The following is a 19210-nucleotide window of genomic DNA, read 5'->3' on the forward strand; positions in this document are numbered from 1 at the left end:
GACATAATAGTAAGAATACTCATATAAGATGTTCAACATCATTAGTCATCAGGGAAATGCCAATTAAACCCATAATGAAATATCACCAAAGTAGCTAAAATTTTTAAAGACTGACAGTAGCAAGTGGTGGCAAGGATGTAGAGGAAGCAACTCTCACATAGTCCAGTAAAATGGTACAACTACTATGAAAAAGAACTTGAGATTTCTTACAAAATGTACCATGTGACCCAGCAACTCCACTCCTAGGTATTTACTCAAGAGAAATCATATATCTGAAAAAGACATATACCAATATCTATAGTACTTTGGAATTCCGTGGTGGCTCAGCAGTAAAGAATGCCCCTGCCAATGCAGGAGATGCAGGTTTGATCTCTGGGTCAGGAAAATCCCCTGGAGGAGGAAATCACAACTCACTCCAGTATTCTTGCCTGGAAAATCCCATGGACAGAGAACCTTGGTAGGCTACAGTCCACGGGGTGGCAGAGAGCTGGACATGACTTAGCAACTAAACAACAACATAGCACTTTACTCATAACACCTGGAAACAACCCAGATGTTTAGCAGTAGTTGAATGGATAGATGAATTGTAGTATGCATGCTAAATAGTAGTGCTAATTTGCCTCAGTCATGTCCGACTCTTTGTGACTCTATGGACTGTGGCCCACCAGGCTCCTCTGTCCCTGGGATTCTCCAAGCAAGAATACTGGAGTGGGTTGATATGCCCTCCTCCAGGGGATCTTTCAGACCCAGGGATTGAACCTGTGTCTTCTATGTCTCCTTCATGGGCAGGCGGGTTTTTTTTTACCACTAGCACCACCTGAGAAGTCTGAATTGTAGTATAATCAGCAATTAAAAAAAATAACTACTGGTATACACAATATATATTACTGCTGGTTTATATAGTAATAATATATATTACTACACTGGTTTCCCTGGTAGCTCAGATGGTAAAGTGTCTGCCTGCAATGAGGGAGACCTGGGTTTGATCCCTGGGTCGGGAAGATCCCCTAGAGAAGGAAATGGCAACCCACTCCAGTACTCTTGCCTGGAAAATCCCATGGACTGAAGAGCCTGGTAGGCTACAGTCCATGGGGTCGTGAAGAGTCAGACACGACTGAGTGACTTCACTTTCACTTTCATACACAGTAATATGGATGAGTCTCAGAAATAGGCTGAGTGAAAGAAGCTTGACATGAAAATACATTATTTCCTTTACATGAAATTTTTAGGACAGACAGAATTAGTATTGACTGTATTATCTATTGCTGCACCTGGATACCTCAGGGCGCCTCAAAATGTGGCAATCATGGTCATCTGGGACTCCAGTCTCCTTTGTGTGCTTGACTGAGGTTGGTCTCCTTCCAAGCTTGCTCATGAGGTTGTTGACTGGACTCAGTTTCCTTTTTGGCCAGGGGCCTTCCTCACTTCCTTGTCACATGGCCATCTCTATAGGGCAGCTCATAGCAAGCAATTACTAGCTTCCCACAGAATGAATGAGAAAGTACAAGAGAGAAGCCAGCCTTTTTTGTAATCTCATCTTGAAAGTGACACCCATCACTTCTGTTACGTTTTTTTCATTACAAGAAACTAGGTCTAGCCATACTCAAGAGTATGAAGAGGATAGGATCAATGGAGACCATCTTACCAGTCAAACTTAATTTAAAAGTAATATTTTGTTTGTAGTAATGTAAAGTGACCATGAATAGTATGCATTTTTAGGCATATGCACTAAAACTCTCATTTGAAAAGACCCTGATGCTGGGAAAATTGAGGGTAGGAGGAGAAGGGGACAACAGAGGATGAGATGGTTGGATGGCATCACTGACTTAATGGACATGAGTTTGGGTAAACTCCGGGAGTTGGTAATGGACAGGGAGGTCTGGTGTGCTGCAGTCCATGGCGTTGCAAAGAGTCGGACACGACTGAGCGACTGAACTGAATTGAACTAAAACTGTCATCTTTTGGTTAAAATTCCTGCGAGAGATTCAACCCTATAATTTAAGATTTTTAGTTAGTAAAATAGACTATTATGGGAGAGTTTCCCTTTAGGCCTGAGTAATAATTACTGTGTTTTTATATTTACTCTCTCTTCCCAAAATCCACTTTGGGTAAAGAAGAGAGCAGGTAAAGAAGGCAGAGATGGGGAAACATGGCAGACCTGTTCAGTTCAAAAAGAACACTTCACAGTTTTGCCCCTGATCAGCAGACCAGTCCAGTCTTCTTATATTATTAATATGTACTAACATTTTAATCTTAGTATTTTATTTTTGTTCTTGAACTTTTTAGATTATAAATACTTGGGAGTGTTTTGTTGCTGCTGCTGTTTCATTTTAAAGGAGTCATACTTGTAAGTGAATAGTACACACTGGTTTTATATTAATAATACTCTCCTGATTTTCTACACAACTCCTGTAATCTTAATTTCTATTTTCATGCATTTGTTCATGTTAAAGTGGTCATATATATTAAATGTTATACATAAGTTTATATTAAATGAGTTAATGCATGTAAAGCACTTAGTAACAGCATATAGTAAGTGCTCTACTGGTTACTATGATTGAAGCTGTTGTCTGCTGCTTTGATCTCCATTACCCACTTTGTTGCTTCACCTTCCTTCCTCTACCCCATCCCATCACCTCTTCAAATTTTAAATGTCTTCTGTTCTTTCTTACCTACTCCAACTTACATAGATTGATGTTCTCTCAGATCCCCTCCTCTTCTCTCCACTTTAATTCCCCTGCATTTACAGTCTCCTCTCTGCTTCAATTATCTTTTCCCTCTTGCCTCAAAGGAAGGAGCATTCCTCTGTAGCTCCATCTCCATTTTTTTAAAAAAAATTCCATTCTTTAGCTAGGATTAGGCTCAGCTGCAAAACTCAGAAAATACCCAAATAACAGTGATTTAAAGTGAGAGATGTTTCTCTCAGGTGAAACAGCTCTAAAATTAAGTCTGTTTAGAACAAGACACTTGCTCCTTGGAAGAAAAGCTATGACAAACCTAGACAGTATATTAAAAAGCAGAGGTACAACTTTGCCAGCAAAGGTCTGTATAGTCAAATCTATGGTTTTTCCAGTAGTCATGTACAAGATGTGAGAGTTGGACCATAAAGTCCGAGCACTGAAGAACTGATGCTTTCAAACTTCAGTACTGAGAAGGCTCGAGAGTCCCTTGGACAGCAAGGAGATCCAACCAGTCCATCCTAAAGATCAGTCCTGGGCGTTCATCGGAATGACTGATGCTGAAGCTGAAACTCCAGTACTTTGGCCACCTGATGCAAAGAGCTGACTTACTGGAAAAGACCCTGATGCTGGGAAAGATTGAGGGCAGGAGGAGAACGGGATGACAGAATGAGACGACTGGATGGCATCTCCGGATGTGAGTTTGTGCAAACTGGGAGACAGTAGTGAAAGGGAAGCCTGGCGTGCTCCAATTCGTGGGGTCACAAAGTGACTGCAATAACAACTGATATGGCAGTTCCCCAATTTGTCAGAAACTTCTTTGTCACTGCTCTGCGATCCTTAAAGCATGGCTCTCCTCTTCATGGCACAAGATTGCCGCTTGAAAACCAGGGAACATGACTCTCCAGGGAGTGGAATGAAGTCAAAGGCAAGGAGAACCTCTTTTAAGAGGTCTCTAGAGAACTACCCAACACTTAATGATCTGTAATTAGCTCAAACAGCCGTATCTGTCTGCAAGGAAAACTATGAGAGGAGTTATTTAGCTGAGGGCAGTGTGCCCACTGAAAATTCTGTACTTTGTGACTTTAAGGCAAAAAAAAAAAAAAGTTTTCTGTTATAAAGTAGGAGAGAAAAGATACGATGAGGCGCGCGTTCTCATCTCCAACGTCTGTTTACTTCTTCAGTCCATTGCTCTCAAACATATTCTAGCTCTTCTCTCTTCATTCTGAAGGAAAAATCAAAAAGCTTTTCTTGATTCTGGTCATTCTTTTCCTTTCACTGAAAAAAAAAAAAAAAACCTTTTTAAAAAAGCTCTCTCCTTTGTAATTTAACATTCCTCTATTCTGCTTTTTCCCCATCCCTACTCACGATCTCACCTTTAAATTATATAGCTTCCTTCCTAAGTAGTCGAGTTCCTGGGCATTTAGCAAACACGTCTTTTACTCTAACTAGGGCTTTTATTTATGTTTAACTTCACACATAATACAAGAGTGTGTGTGTGGGAGGGGCATTTAAGGTGTTGGGATAGATAATGCAAACGTCTCCTTTGACCATAACCATGGCTACATTAAGACTTTTGCTGAACAAATGAGAGGATACATGTAGTGGGGCACATGATGCTAATTTCGAATTCATTCGGGTGTAATGAGGACAAGGGCCCTAGATCATTGCGGGAAGGTCTCTCCCTGCACCAGCCTGGTCTGTCTTCTACCGCACTGTGAGTGAATCCAAGTGAAGTCGCTCAATCCGACTCTTTGCGACCCCATGGACTGTAGCCTACCAGGCTCCTCCGTTCATGGGATTTTCCAGGCAAGAATACTGGAGTGGGTTGCCATTTCCTTCTCCAGGAGATCTTCGCGACCCAGGGACTGAACCCAGGGCTCCCGCATTGTAGGTAGACGCTTTACCGTCTGCCACCAGGGAAGTCCCGCACTGTACTGAACTCTAAAACCGGAGCCCTTCGGAAGCCCGGCTCGGATTGCCTCGACCTAGGTCTGAGGGGCGGAGACGGCACGAGATTCTCTTGAGTTCCGAGATTCTCGCGGCAAACGCGAGTGAGGCGCATCTCTGACGTACTTCCGGGGCGTCGGAACAGGGCGGCCGCGGGAGCCGCACGCCTGGAAGATGGTGGTTACTAGATCTTCGCGGCCTCGGGCCGGGAACCAAGCCACGTCAGTTGAAAGCTCGCGGAAGAAGGTAGGAGAACTCGAAAGTCTCTCTCATTTCTTTTAACTGCTTCGCAGAGCGGTGCTGAGGAAGGTGGGCGGTGGTGGAGCCTGGGGAAGGAACGGCAGAAAAGCCAGAACTGGCGGCGTGCTTCTGCGTACCAGGCTCCCCTCTAAGCCTGTAGCTTCTAAAGACCACATTGGAATCTTTTAAGGTAATCCTTGGCAGGTAATAGGTAACTTGATGTGCGTAGTTCAGCTCCGTAATGCAGATGCAGTGCTCGCTTTTTAACCTTACTTTAAAGGAGAATTAATTTCGGCCGCCAAGCGTGAGCCAAGCGTGGATTGGAGAAGGCACCGTTTTCACGTGGGAAGACTGACTGTGCCCTGACAGCATTTCCTTCTGGAGTGGAGAGGACTGCGGTGACGTCACCTCGTAATTCAGTGGTGCTAGTTGTCTGCTGTCTCTGATGCTGCGATGAAGGGAAGGGAGCATTAGTATTAGTACACGTAGATATGAAAAGTAAGGACAGCGACCGATTCCATTGGCGTGTTTTCCTGAACACATCGTTGGGTTCTTTGTTCTTTTCCTGTGTGTGTGTCGGAATGTAAGGCCACCAAGCATTTGTGACCTTGCGTGAGGAAAATTTTTATTTGCAGTTGTTTTGTTTCCTAAAGTCAGGACTGAGGTGACGCTAGTGAGGCAGAGCCTGCAAATGCGAAGTCAGATCCAGTATCTGGCTGTTGATTTTTTAAATTGTGGGTGGTGATGGTAGTTATTGTTTTGCATTATTTTTGTTTACTGAGTTTTTCCAGTGCCCCCTTAAAATTTGCTTTTGAAGGGAGTGCCTCATTCGCTTTGCCCTTGTCCCAGCCCTACCTAAATTACAATCTATTTGGCTTACAGAATTCTGTTGTCACAAGACTTCAAGTGCACCCAAAAGGCAGGAAGGGGTCTTCACCTGATAACCCAAATACTGCTGAATCACAGACCACTCCAGAACGAAGTCCGACTCCTAAAACCAGGAAGAGTGGAACTACAGGCTCATTACCAGAAATGAACAAACCTTCGACAGATGGCGAGATCTCTGAAGCAGAGTCAAATTGTTCTGTGTCTGAGGTCCAGGATCCTATTTTCAGAGTAACTAGGAGAAGACAGATCTTAGTTGCAGGCACCCCAGTTTCTAGTGTAAGGAAAAGGCTGAAAATAACTCGGGTAAGTGAGTCTCATACTGAAGAAGAAGTCTCTGAAGCAGAATCACATGTTTCAGGTATTTCTAGAATTATACCTGGCACAGAAATGACAACCAGAAGAAGTAAGGCTAAATCCCAAAGAGAGCCAAAGCAAGAATGCCATGTGGAAGTTATTTCTGACACTGAGTCATCGTGCTCAGACATTTCTTCATTTAATGGAATTGCAACTAGGAGAACAACAAGGAGTATGCAAAGGAAATTACAGGCACAAACTGAGGAGAATGATACTAAGATTGTACTAGAAAATGAGAAGGAAATCACACATACACCTGTGAATTTAGAGGATTCAGTTAACAGACGAACTTCTCGTTTACCAGCAAGATCACTTTCTCAGATAAATAAGCCAAATTTCTCTAATAATGAAATTTATAATGACCCTGATGATGATTCCGTCTTTGGAATTTCAGAAAAAAAACTAGCAGTGAAAAAAACCCGAAATTTTACCATAAGAGAGGAAAAGCAGGACAGTATTTCACCTCTCAAAGAAATATCAAAGCAGAATTGTAAAAGTTTAGATGAAGAAGCCAAAAAAATAATAGTTGGGGGAAAAGAAGGTAATGAAAAGAACTCTCAGTTGAAGAATCTTTCTGAACTTCAGGACACTGGCCTTCAGCAGTTAGTTTCTCAAAGGCATTCAACCCCTGAAAGTAACAAAACCACATCAGAGTCCACAACTCTGAACTGTGAGGCTGTGATGAAATCGTTAGCCCAAACATTTGCTGTTGTGAAAATGGACAGATGGAATGGAGAGAGAAAGAATGCCATAAAAACAAGTGACAGTTCAGAACCTGGTGATGATAGTGATAGTGATGAGGAAGAGTGCACAGTTATAGGTGTCAGTGAAGACATGAGCGAAGAAAAGGAGGTAGATTCTGAGAGTGTTACCAAACCAAGTAAACTTGAGTTCAACACAACTCAGGATAAAGATGATTCTGTTTTGTTAGTTCTCAGCAGTGATGAAAGCCAGCAGTCTGAACACAGTGAGAATGAAGAGGACACTGTGTGTTTTGTTGAAAATAAGGGTAACAAAGAGTCCCTAAATGGAGACTCAGAAAGTCTGTCACGTGACAATGCATTGTTTGTGATTGACACTACTCCCGGATTGAGTGCTGATAAAAATTTTTACTTGGATGAAGAAGACAAGGCAAGTGAGGTTGCCATTGAGGAGGAGGAGGAGGAGGAGGAAGAAGAAGAGGAAGAAAGTGAAGAAGAACTATCAGACCATGACAGAAATAAAGATAATGAGTTTAGTGATGAAGACAACTTGCTAAGTAACACAAAATCTAAACTGTAAGTTTTATCTTTTATTTTTTTAAAGTAAGCTTTTGATACGTGCTTCAAGTGGCAATAATTTACCATAGAAATATTACAAAGCATAGAACTGAAAAAAATTACTGCTTTGGGTTCTTTATAAAAGAGCTTTGTTATCTGTCAGGGTTTCCCTTGTTTATTTGGGTGCCTTTGTTAGTCATATTTTTCCCACTGGTGAGAGCTAAAAGTACCCTGTTTGATGGTGTATTAAAAATGATCTGTTAAGATTTTCTTGCATGATTATGAAGAGCAACATACAAAAGGGAAGGAAGGTAACTTGGCTTTTTTATACATGTTGATTGTAGAGAAATTGAAAAATAGAGGAAAAATGAGAAAAATAGTAACCTATAATCCCATCTACTGCCATTTAAAAGCACTCTTTGGGGGCGGTTTCTTTAGTTTTTCTGTTTTCCAAATTTGTTTTTCCCAGGCACAGGCCTTTGGTGGCAGTGGATCCACTGAAAATACAGGTATCCTTGGTTAAGGAACTGTACATTAACAGATGTCTTCACTCTAGTGTCTTTAGTCTTCACTCTAAACCAATGAAATCTCTGAGACTAGTCTCAGTGTACTTATTTTAACAAGCCACACCCTTTCCCAGGATAACTGTAACATACACTCAGGGTTGATAATCACTGCCAAGGCACTGTAATTGAGTGCCTTGTTGGTTGTTTATGGAAACTTTAAACTGCTCAGTTTATATGAATAATTAGGGAAGAAACTAAGTCCAAGTGTTTATAAGTATACTTATAAGAAAGACTTTAGTAGTTACATAAATACAGCAGAAGCCCAAGCCAACTGCTAAAGATTCTGATTTGGTGAGTCTAGGGTATGACAGTTAAATTTTTTTTAAGCTCTGATGGAGAATACAGATGCTCACTGTTGTTTAAAACTCACTGATTTAGAGGCACTACTAAATGTCTTTAAATACTCAGGAAAACATTCCAAGTTTGGATAACTTAGAAGTACAGAGAAGGCCGTGTCTGTCTCATTGGCTTTTGAGATGGAAGAATATGGATGTTTATTAATTTACTACCTACATATGAAATTGAGCTAAATGCCAGATTATTTCCTCCTTTTTTCTGTAATTCTTTCCTTGTAAAATACGTGTATGATGTCTGTTGACTTATAATATGGCCTTAATCCTCTTTTAAGAAAATTTGGGGAATAAATTTGGATGTGCTCTCCAAAGACTTAATTCATTATTTATCCTATAATTTCTTCTAAATGAAAAGTCTCAGTTTTCATTTTGAATTGCTAAACGATCTAAAGATTATTTCTTAATCACTTAAAAAGTGATCATTTCTCTTTCAGTCTGAAGTTGACGAGCAGCAGCATAGATCCTGGACTGAATATTAAGGAACTGGGTGGTTTGTATATTAATTTCAATGCAGACAAGCTACAGTTGAACAAGAGAACCCTAACACAGATAAAAGAGAAAAGGAAAGATGAGGTAAGCTGCACAGAGTAGCCCACTGGTTTTCATAGAACTCACCAGTCACTTCTAGAAATGATTTGTCCTTGGTAAGAGACTAGTTTTCTTACAGTGAAACCACATTAGCCTACTGTGCTACTTTTTTCTCTCTTTTCAGGAGAGTCATTTCTTTTTTATCATAAAATCCCAGCTAAAGGTGACATTTGAAAACTAATGTAGGATCAGTATTCCTCTTCTGGCGAGCACCAGTTATGATCCCAGAGTTTTTTTGTTTTTTCTTGCTATACTTTTCATTCTTCACTGCGTTGGACTCTGTTGAAAATCTGAAAGCTGTGAGTACCCATTAACCCCACCAGGAAAAAGCATATGTACTCATAGACATAAAATTGTAGATACATTTTTAGAAGGAAATTACATGTTAGGTAACCTTATATAAGCCCTTGGTTTCTGCTGCCACCTTGAATGGCTTCCTCCTAAATCTGTCGTATTTTCTAGTCTTGCAGCCTACACAGGTCTTTAAACTCAGGTGCCTATTCTTTGTTCATTCAGATGTGCTCAGGCACTTGACTTCACTAATTGCCCTTCTCTTCTTCCTTGCCTGAACCAGCTCCTCCTCTTGTATTATTTATCCTGGTTAATGACACCAAAATCTATTTCTCTTTTGTAATCAGTAACTAAGCCCGAAGGACAGTGCTTCTTGTATACTTTCTATTAATATTCCACTCCCTCCTTTCCACCCCACTGTCACTGACTAGTGACATCTGTTTTACTTTTTCTAGACCACTGCATTGGCCTCCTCTTCTTCAAGCCGTCCTCAACGGTCTTGCTAGATTTCTCATTCTGAAAACACAAAATACCATCTGACCATGACATTCTCCTGTTTAAGTCCTTGAATGGTTCCCCAGAGCATTTCAAGGTGCCTCTGTTGATCTGGCTCTGTCTACCTGCTGTGTTCTTAGCACTGAAAAAACAGGATTTCTCAACCTCAGCAAAGCTGATGTTTGGACTGGATAATTACTTGTTGTGGGCAGATGTCCTGTGCATTACAGAATGTTGAGCAGCATCCCAGCCTCTACCCCGTAGGTGCAGTAGCATTCATCTCTGCCAGTTCATGCCCCCACCTCAATGTCTTCAAACATGGCCAGTTGCTCTCAGTTGGGAACCACTCTAAACCCCACTATAGTACTTGATACACAACCAGCTCTTAATAACCTGTAAAATAAATGTCTTACACTCTTCTCTGACTGCTAGGAAAGTCTAGACCACTACCGTGCTACCCAGCAACTTCTAGTCCTAAATTTGAATTGAGGATTTAATAATTGCAAATGTTATTTACCACGTTAATATTTGCTGCGTTCCTGTGAACTGTTCCTGCCAGCTAACGGTTTTGTGAACTGTCTTTAGTTCTTGTACCAGGGAAATGACTAATGAGTCTGAGGTTCCTTTTAGTCACATACACAGTATTAAGACAGTATTTAATTACCCTAGGCAAGTAATCAAAAAATGCAGAAGACATTTAGGAAAAGATTAACAGACTTGACTACATAAAATTTTCAAACTTAGGCAATTAAAAACATCAAACAAAGATAAGTAAAAGGCCATGGGTTTAATACCACTAAGATACAGAATATAATTCTTCAGATTAATAACACAACCTTGTATAAAAATGAAAAAGAACACCGCCCTCCCACCCCAAACAAATGCAGGTCTTCTCCACGGAAAAAGACTTATACACAGCTAAAAAAAAATACGCAAAAAGATGATCAGCAGCAAATGGAAACATTCATGAGGTACCACTGACAAAACAGAGATAATCACCAGTGTTAGCTATGTTAAAAAAAAAAAAAGGTACCAATTAACTTCTGGTAGGAGTTTGTACTACTTGGATTCAAGGCAATTTAGTGGTACCTATCAAAATTTAAATGACACATTTTGGAATCTGTTTTACAGAAATAAGTATTCAGAGATGATGTTTACAATGTTTAATGGAAAAAATTTAATGGAGACTGTTAAACTAAATATCAAGAAAAATTGTGCATAACTGCTATGAAGTTGATCTTTGTATGAATTGACATTGAAAGAACATCTCTGATGGGTTGTTGAGTTGCAAAAGGCAGATTTGCTTGATGGCATGATTTAATTGGTTACCATGAAAAGCTTGTGTAGTCTAGCTGGTCTCAGATCACATAAAGCTGTTTTGTCAACATCAAAAGAACTTAGCCTAGTCAGGTGTTTGTTTGTTTGGTTTTTTGGGGAAGTTCCAGAACACTATAGCATTGTTTCTGTTGTCTTTGTTTTCCAGTTGGTTGGTGCAGGTGGCTGGTTGCAAACCAATGAAATGCGAGTGGACACATTAATGTATGTCTGGTGTGTGCAAATTCAAATTAGAAAAAAAATTTGAGATGAATATTAATTTTATAGATACCCTAAAATAACCCTTCAGTAAAGCATTTTTATTTTTATATAATTTACAGATTTAAGGACAGGAACAACTTTGCAGTAGTACGTCTATCTATAAAGGTTAATGTATCTGGAGTCATCAGTGTGGGAGATGTTTCCTTTTAAAGGCAAAGATGTTGAAAAAAATACATTTTGACATTATTTTAAAACCAGTTTAATATTTTTGTAGCTTCTGCATAAAACTGTCATTACTCCTGAATTTGAAAAAAACTACTGTGTCCCACCATATAGTGAATCAAAATATAAACTTCAGAAAAAACGCAGAGTAAGTACAGTGATTGTTATTTAGAACATTTAATGTGTTTGACTATATATATATTCAGCTTGTCTAATGTGGTTGTACAATTAAAATGTTTCCAAAGAAAATTATCACAGATGTCTAAGAGCCCATAAAATATGGTTTCATAAACACATTTCATATAAATTTTCACAAAGTAAAAGTATACCAATAGGCACATTTGGATACAGTCTTTTTTCCCTTTATTAAAAACAGTGGCAGCCAGCATATGAGGTCACTGTCCACACCGTACTATGTTGCGGCTTATAGATACTGTTCACAGAAGGCTGGGAACTCTGTTGTTAGCTCTTGAAGTAATGTAACCAGCTAAAAACACCAGCCTATTTAGTCTGCCAAATGAAAGCAAGGAATTTCTTGAGTAAAATACATGGGACTACTTCCATTTCAACTAATAAGCATAAAGAAATTATGAATGGTACATGAGGAAATTTGAGGATGGTGCGCCAGTTATGTCACTGATATGACCAGAGCACCCTGGCGGGTGGTAGACACTAATATTTGCTGATGAACAAAAAAATGAAATTAAGCAAATAACTTGCTGTAAGTTTTCCAAAAAATAGAAATATTTTGAATTTTAGAAATAATACAAATTCCGGGCTTGTTGGAGAGAGTAACTCTTAAGAGACAACTGGGTGACCGAATAAAAGTGTTAAAAGTTTACAGAAAGGCTCCAGAAGTAAGAATGTTTTTATACTTTACATCTTGTAGGATATCTCAGACAGTAAAAAATCGACATTGTCGACTATTCTCCCAACAAGTCAGCAGTTCTTACTGAGATACAAAATAAATTTTAAGGAGCCTTCATTTATGACACTGATAGTGCTCTAACTTATCAAGAGAAATGGATTTTTGTCATTTAATTCATTTAATGAAAGGTGTATCTGGAGACTAATACTTACATTCCTGTAAAGTAACCTTGTTTTTAATTCATGAAATTTTCTTCATAATATTGAAATGGGGTGTCGTTATACACTACTTATTAAAAATTAGAATTTTCTAATTGTTTTTGGAATTTTTAATTTCAGCAAGAGCGACAAAAAACAGCAGGTGATGGATGGTTTGGTATGAAAGCGCCAGAACTGACAGACGAACTGAAAAATGATCTCAAAGCACTGAAGATGAGAGCTAGCATGGACCCAAAAAGGTTTTACAAGAAAAATGATAGAGATGGCTTCCCTAAGTACTTCCAGGTATGAAGCAAACAGAATAATGGTAGTGATGTTCTGAGGATTTTCGTCTGGAAAACACTGTAGTGACTTGTTTTCTCTTAAATGTGTATTTACAGTGTATATCTACTCAGACCATATAATAATGGCCAGAACCCAGTTCAGATAACCATCAGCCTGTAATGGCTTTCCTCATCAAAAGACATGTTCTGAATGGTAACTAGGTTTCCAGATGAGCTCTGTAAATATGGAACCTGTAAGATGGGTGTGCCATATATTAATGATACACCTCTGTGGTATCAAGATAATCAGTTAATACCACCAGTGATTCTTTATAACCTTTAGGATAGACTCTCTACCCTGTGATGTAGCCTTTCACAATCTGCACCCACACCAGTTCACTAACCCTTATTTTGGTCACGTGGCCCTCTAAGCTCCAACACACTCGGCTGCTCAGTCTTCTCAGGATGTGCACAGACTGGTCTAGTCATTCTGACTTTAGTGTTTGGCTCTGCCATGTTTGCTTGGTGAAATTTTACCCATACAAATCCAAGTGAAAATGTCATCCTTGTGAAACCTTCTTTACCTCCATTTGGTAGAATTGGCCACTTAGTTTTCAGAGAATCTAGAGTGTTTTGTTCAACATAATATTAGGTTACACTTTCATTTTTAGCCGTGTCTCTTTGGATCTTCTATAAAACTGGCCATTCACTGGCAGGGACCAGATACTCTCTGTTTCCCTAACCATGGCACAGTTCCTGGCACATAGACATTGTATATTTTACTTGGTTGAATGTATGAACAAATGCCAAGTGTTCAGTAAGAAGGTTCTAAGCTGGCAGCATTTATGATAACCTAGGAGATCTAACAGGTATATAGTAGAATGTGTGTACCAATCTTGTTCAATTGGAAAACTAAAAAGGTGTTACTTTTATCTGTCCTACTTTTCCTCTATTTAGACTATTCATCAAGAATTTATAGTCTAGCACTTACATAGAAGGAATTTTAGTTTTACTCAAAAATTTTAATGAAGAAATGTCACTAGTAGGACCCAGTGCAGGTTGAATAAGTGATTTTTTTAAGAAATGGCAAAAATTAAATTACTGACTTTAATATTGGTAAAATATAAGCTGTGTTTTCCATTCCTTTCTATAAATGTTCTTTGTTAGAGCTCCCCTGAGGTATGAAAACAGCTTGGCTTTCAGGTATTGCATGACTTATTTCAATCATTCATTCATAGATTGGAACCATAGTTGACAATCCTGCTGACTTCTACCATTCACGAGTTCCCAAGAAACAAAGGAAGAGAACTATTGTGGAGGAACTGCTGGCCGATTCTGAGTTCAGAAGGTAAAGGAATTTATGTTTCACTTTATAATATATGTTTTCCTTTAGAATGTGCAAAAACTTTAAATTCAAGATAATTTTTAAATGCTTTAGCATAGTTTCTCAACAGAACTATTAGGTATATTGGATGGGATAATTCTTTCTTAGGGAGGACTGTACACTGTAGGATCTTTAACAGCATTCCTGGTGTCTGCCCATTAGATGCTGGTAGCGTACTCCCCTCCCTCCCAATTCATGACATTCAAAAAATGTCTTCAAATGTTTTCAGATGTTCCCTGGCATGCATAAGCATTCTCGATTCAGAACCACTGCTTTAGAAGGAAATGAGACTAACTAGAGGAGGAGCCCACAAAGGAGACCAGGAAAGAAGTGAGGCAGAAAGAAAACCCGGAGAGCAGTGTCCTAGAAGTCAAGGAAAGAGTGTTACAGGCAGGTAGAAGCCAGAGCGAGTGGTTAACAGGAATAAATGCTGCTGAGAATGCAAGTGAGCTGAGAACTAAGGTCTTCCTCTGGATTTAGTACATGGACGTCACAGTAACCTTGTCAGGAGTTTTTAGGGGAGTGATGGGGAGGAAACCAGGCTGGACGATACTTGAGAGGGAATTGACGAAATAAGAGATGTGAGCAATACGAGAGAGGCACAGCTAGTGAATGGAGCTGGATTTTTTTTTCCCCCTGAGATGGGGGCAGTTAAGTATGTTTAAATGTCCTTGAAGCAGGTATGTGTATAGCATAGATTTAAAAGCATGCCTTATATAGAAACTTCTGCTGAACTTCCAGACTGGTTTAATAGTAAAAGTGATCATATTTATGAGGTTTTAATGATTCTGGGTAATGGTGAAACTTTTAGAAATAAGCAATGCTCTTTTCTTGCTTATTTCTCTCTCCCTGGAAATCTCATCCCCACAAAGTTGTATTAATCTGTATACTGTTGACTTTCAAATGTATGTATAGTCTGAATCTCTTCTGAGTCCAGAGCCACATAACCTGCTGCTGCCTCAGGAACAATAGTGAATATCTCATTAGCCCCTCTGAGAGCTGACTGGGGCCTCCCGACTTGGTCCTTCTATACATCCTAGTCCTCTCCCAGTGACCTGTTTGTCATGACTGAACAGCATTGCCCTCAATCCCTTAGGGCACGTCCTTATACCACCACCTCCCTTTAGTCCCATGTTCAGACTGTCAGATTTCCTCCCATTTTCCTATCTCTTAATCCTGTCTCTTTCTATCCCACAGAGGTGTTGGGTACAAGGTGATTGAGTCTTTGCTTACTTCATATATTGACCTACATTTTGTAATCTTCATGATAGCAGTCTCAGAAATTACAGCATGGGTCTCTAGTAGTTGAAAGTTTCCAAAAGCCTGCCTCTACCATGGCCACTTTTTTCTTACTAGACTACAAGCTCTGAGGGCAGGGACTGTGGCTGACTCGTTCACTGCTTTGTCTCCAGCTCCTAGTATGGCTTCTTATTCATGATGGAACTTGGTACAGATGTGATGGATAGTGAAAATGCAAAACAAAAAAAAAATTTAGAAGCACCTGCCCATCACCCCCACCCCCAACTGCCCCCCAAACTCCACCAAAAGGTTACATTAACTTCTAATGTCTGGTGTGTCATACTTTAGAACTTAAAGGTTTGGTTTTTTTTTTAGATACAACCGAAGGAAGTACTCAGAGATAATGGCTGAAAAGGCAGCAAATGCAGCAGGAAAGAAGTTTCGAAAGAAGAAGAAGTTCCGTAATTAAGATTCACCAAGCAAATCACAAAATTGTACATCTCCTCTTTATTTATTTACTAAAGATAATTTAAAAATTATCAAGACCGTCACATAAAGTAACATAGACTGGCACTATTGGGGGGATTTCTCTTTAAAAAATTGATTTGAGAGAGAATCAGTCACTTGCCACATGGAATAAAAATAGGTGTGTCTACAAAAGATCCACTTATGTTTAGACCCTTTGAGGAGGGAAAAAAGGAAAAGAACGTCAATCAAAATATTTAGAAAATATAAAGTTTGCTGACATTCAAAAAATTTAAAGTAGTATTTTCAAAGAGACATAAGCAAAACTGTAATTATTATGTAGAGATGTACATAGGGAGGAGATGATGCCCTATGTCCGTTGCACATTCAAATCCAGAACTGGTAAAGCTGTGATACAGAGATCTTGTTGCAAGTATAAAAGTCACAGTTGAAATCAAAGAAATGTTACAAGTGTTGGAGCATGTTTATGTTAATATATGACCAAAGAACTAAATGAAGCTATGAAAAGGACTTAAAAGATAGACTACTTGGAAAGTTTGGGTTAAAGGTAGAAACAGGAAAGGTAGAAACAGGTTAAAGGTAGAAACAGGAAAGAAACAGTTTCTTTCCTTAGCAACTGAAACAGGAAGATAGATAGATTTTTATCCATATTCAATGTTGTATTCCAGTGAATAGTATTCAAATTCCAGTGACTAGTATTCAAATAATTTTAACTTGGCCAGGAGGTAAAGTCTCCAGTGACAGAAATATGCATCCTGGCTAAGCAACTCATGACACCCAAGGAACACTAGTCATTTCTATTCATGCTTCTTGGTGGCTTATTGCTTCCTTTATGTCGTTATTCACAGGACCTCTATTTTCTACCGTACTGCTTTCTTGGGATTTCAGTAAATAAGAAACTTCCTATTTTGTGTTTATTGCTCAGGATCACAATCAGCCTAGTAATAAAACTAAATGACATTTATAGGCAGAGTGAGGGAAGCATCTGTATCTGTTCATTTTTATAGTAAAACTTTTATTTCAAGAGTATTAAGTTTTACATTAAGGATCTGCTATAAGAGAATTAGCTATCAAAACAAGAAGCATTTACCTCATACACGTTCTTCCAGGAGACATTGTTAGCGGAATGTTTCTTCAACTCACGCTACTGGCGTTTTAGAACACTCAAAACTGGTGGCCCTTTTGTATTGTGTTTCTCTGTGCAACTGAGAATTTACCCAGTTTTTTCTCAGGCTCAAGGGAATGGGTCAACTTTTTATCTATTTGTAACTTGCCTGCTGGTTTCTGACTCATGAATGCTAGAATAGGTTGAATTATCTGGTATTCAAAACTGCAGTTATGACAGATAATTGGGACACTATAGTGCATTTACAGGGAACACAAAATTGGAAATCTCCAGTCCTTCCCACACAGGGCAGCATTTGAGCTTTCTAGATTGGGAAGCAGTGATAAGGAAGAGAATTGAACCTAGTTGCCAACCTCGCTAACCTGCCTTAGAGGTGCTCACCAAGTGTATTCTGATAGCTGATCCTTGAACAAAGGGGTGAGGGGCTCTGACCCCCAAGCAGCTGAAGGTCAGAAACTTAAAGCAGGCCCTCTGTGTCCACAGCTCCGCGTCAGAGCCGCCTGGTCAGCCCCTGCAGAACATGCGGTACTTTAGTGTGGATTTATTGGAAAATCTGTATAAGTGGACCCACCCAGTTCAAACCTGTGTTGTACAGGGGTCCACTGTATTTACTTACGGTTATGTTGTAACACGCGCTTTTTTGTCTCCACTGATTATTTTATATGTATTATCTTTACGTTTATACTTTATTCAGATTTTCTTAGTTTTTTACCTAATACTCTTTCTTTTCCAGGATACTGCAGTCTTTTTTTTTTGGCTGCACTGCAAATTATACAGAATCTTAGTTGCCTGACCGGGTTTTGAACCTGCACCCTCTGCAGTGGGAGCATGGAGTCTTTGCCATTGGACCACCAGGGAAGTCCCTTCATGTATTTTTTTAAGTCACATAAATAACTTGGAACAAAGTAGAGATTTATTAACAAATGTAAAATACCTTATTCAGTGAAATACTGAAATAAACTGAAATACTTCAACTAAAAATTTAAGTCACCTCTATTAACTTTAAGGGATTAAAACTGGTAAGATGCATAGCTGTATCTCAGATATGATCTTCACAAGTTTAAATCTTCAAAACAGAGTATCAAAGTTTATCTAGGTAAAGATGAGAAGGAAGTCTCTTAGTGCCCTTAGGCTTCTACAAAAATCTATATTTGAATAATGGATGTATTTGTCTTGTGTTTTTTTGTTGTTTTTTTTTAAGCAAAGCAACCATTAAGAAACAGGTTTAGTGACTTTGGCTTATGTCAACTAAACTCAGTTCACTTACTGGAGCTATTTGAAGGCTAATGACTGTCAGAAGTACCACGACTTCTCAACTGAAAAGCATTATAGAGTGTACCAAGTGCTGATACAGTGGAATGAAAGAAGAGCCTTCAGAGTACCTTAAGGAGCTCTTGAAAGATACCCAAAATGCTTTTAAGACAACTTAAAAATAGTTTGCAATGCTAGTTTTGGTTGTTTTGTTGTTGGTTATTTTTTGGGCAGGGGGGGGTTGTTTTTCTTAAAGTAAGGAAATTAGGGAAAGGAAAATGAAGATGGAAGAAATTAGAAAACTAGCAGTTGATGAAGGCAAGTTCTCAGCTTCCTAGAATCTTAACACAAAAATCAGCTCTGTTCAGTGTTCTGCCATGAGATTAAAAACAACTGCTTTAGAGAAACACCATTATACCTGTTTTTAAGACCTGAGGAAATGTCTCATGGGTTCCCTAACAAGGCTGTCAGACTACAAGCCATGCTTGGCTGTTCAGAAAATAAATAGCAGGCTTTTAAAAGGAAGAAAGGCTGTACAGAAATATTTAATGAAACTTTGAGCAATTGGGATAAATTCAAGGGGTTGCATTCTAAATCTAGCAAATACAAGAAAAACGCACATGAAAAAATTTTCAGTACCATCTCTGGAATATGTGCAGGTGCCGGTTCAGTTCAGTCTCAAGTAATGACAACTACTGTTTACAATAACCATCTACAACATCTTATTGGAAGCATGCAGTTAGGATTGAAACAAAATGATTTACAAACTCCCAAAGCATCTGACTAGAACGTAAAATTCAGGTCTCATTGTTTAAAAGTGAAGACGGAATGCATTCAAATTATAATTTCCCTGAAGCAAGGTCAGTAGCATGACTTGTCTTAAGCAGATCAGTGTTTTATCAGAGTTGGAATGTTTCAAACTATGAAATGTGAGTTATCTAAACTCATAGTTATC

The 19210-nt window shown here is 39.0% G+C and overlaps 1 protein-coding gene across 1 annotated transcript; it reads left to right on the top strand.

The window, feature by feature from the left end:
* The first annotated feature begins 4719 nt into the window (after positions 1-4719).
* Positions 4720-17985, top strand: DNTTIP2 (deoxynucleotidyltransferase terminal interacting protein 2). The gene is made up of 8 exons (XM_043876850.1): positions 4720-4874; positions 5751-7387; positions 8723-8861; positions 11473-11568; positions 12627-12791; positions 14008-14117; positions 15768-15886; positions 17738-17985. The coding sequence occupies exons 1-7, from the start codon at positions 4803-4805 to the stop codon at positions 15859-15861; spliced, it is 2313 nt and encodes a 770-aa protein (XP_043732785.1). The 5' UTR covers positions 4720-4802; the 3' UTR covers positions 15862-15886; positions 17738-17985.
* The last annotated feature ends 1225 nt before the right edge of the window (positions 17986-19210 follow it).

Source organism: Cervus elaphus, chromosome 20 (assembly GCF_910594005.1).
Source record: "Cervus elaphus chromosome 20, mCerEla1.1, whole genome shotgun sequence".
Classification (NCBI taxonomy): Eukaryota; Metazoa; Chordata; class Mammalia; order Artiodactyla; family Cervidae; genus Cervus; species Cervus elaphus.

Excerpts from the sequence above, each read along its gene's own strand:
- DNTTIP2 (XM_043876850.1), top strand. The coding sequence starts at position 4,803 with ATGGTGGTTACTAGATCTTCGCGGCCTCGGGCCGGGAACCAAGCCACG. Across the intron at positions 7,388-8,722 it reads AGTAACACAAAATCTAAACT|TCTGAAGTTGACGAGCAGCA; the intron begins GTAAGTTTTATC and ends TTTCTCTTTCAG. Across the intron at positions 14,118-15,767 it reads GCCGATTCTGAGTTCAGAAG|ATACAACCGAAGGAAGTACT; the intron begins GTAAAGGAATTT and ends TTTTTTTTTTAG.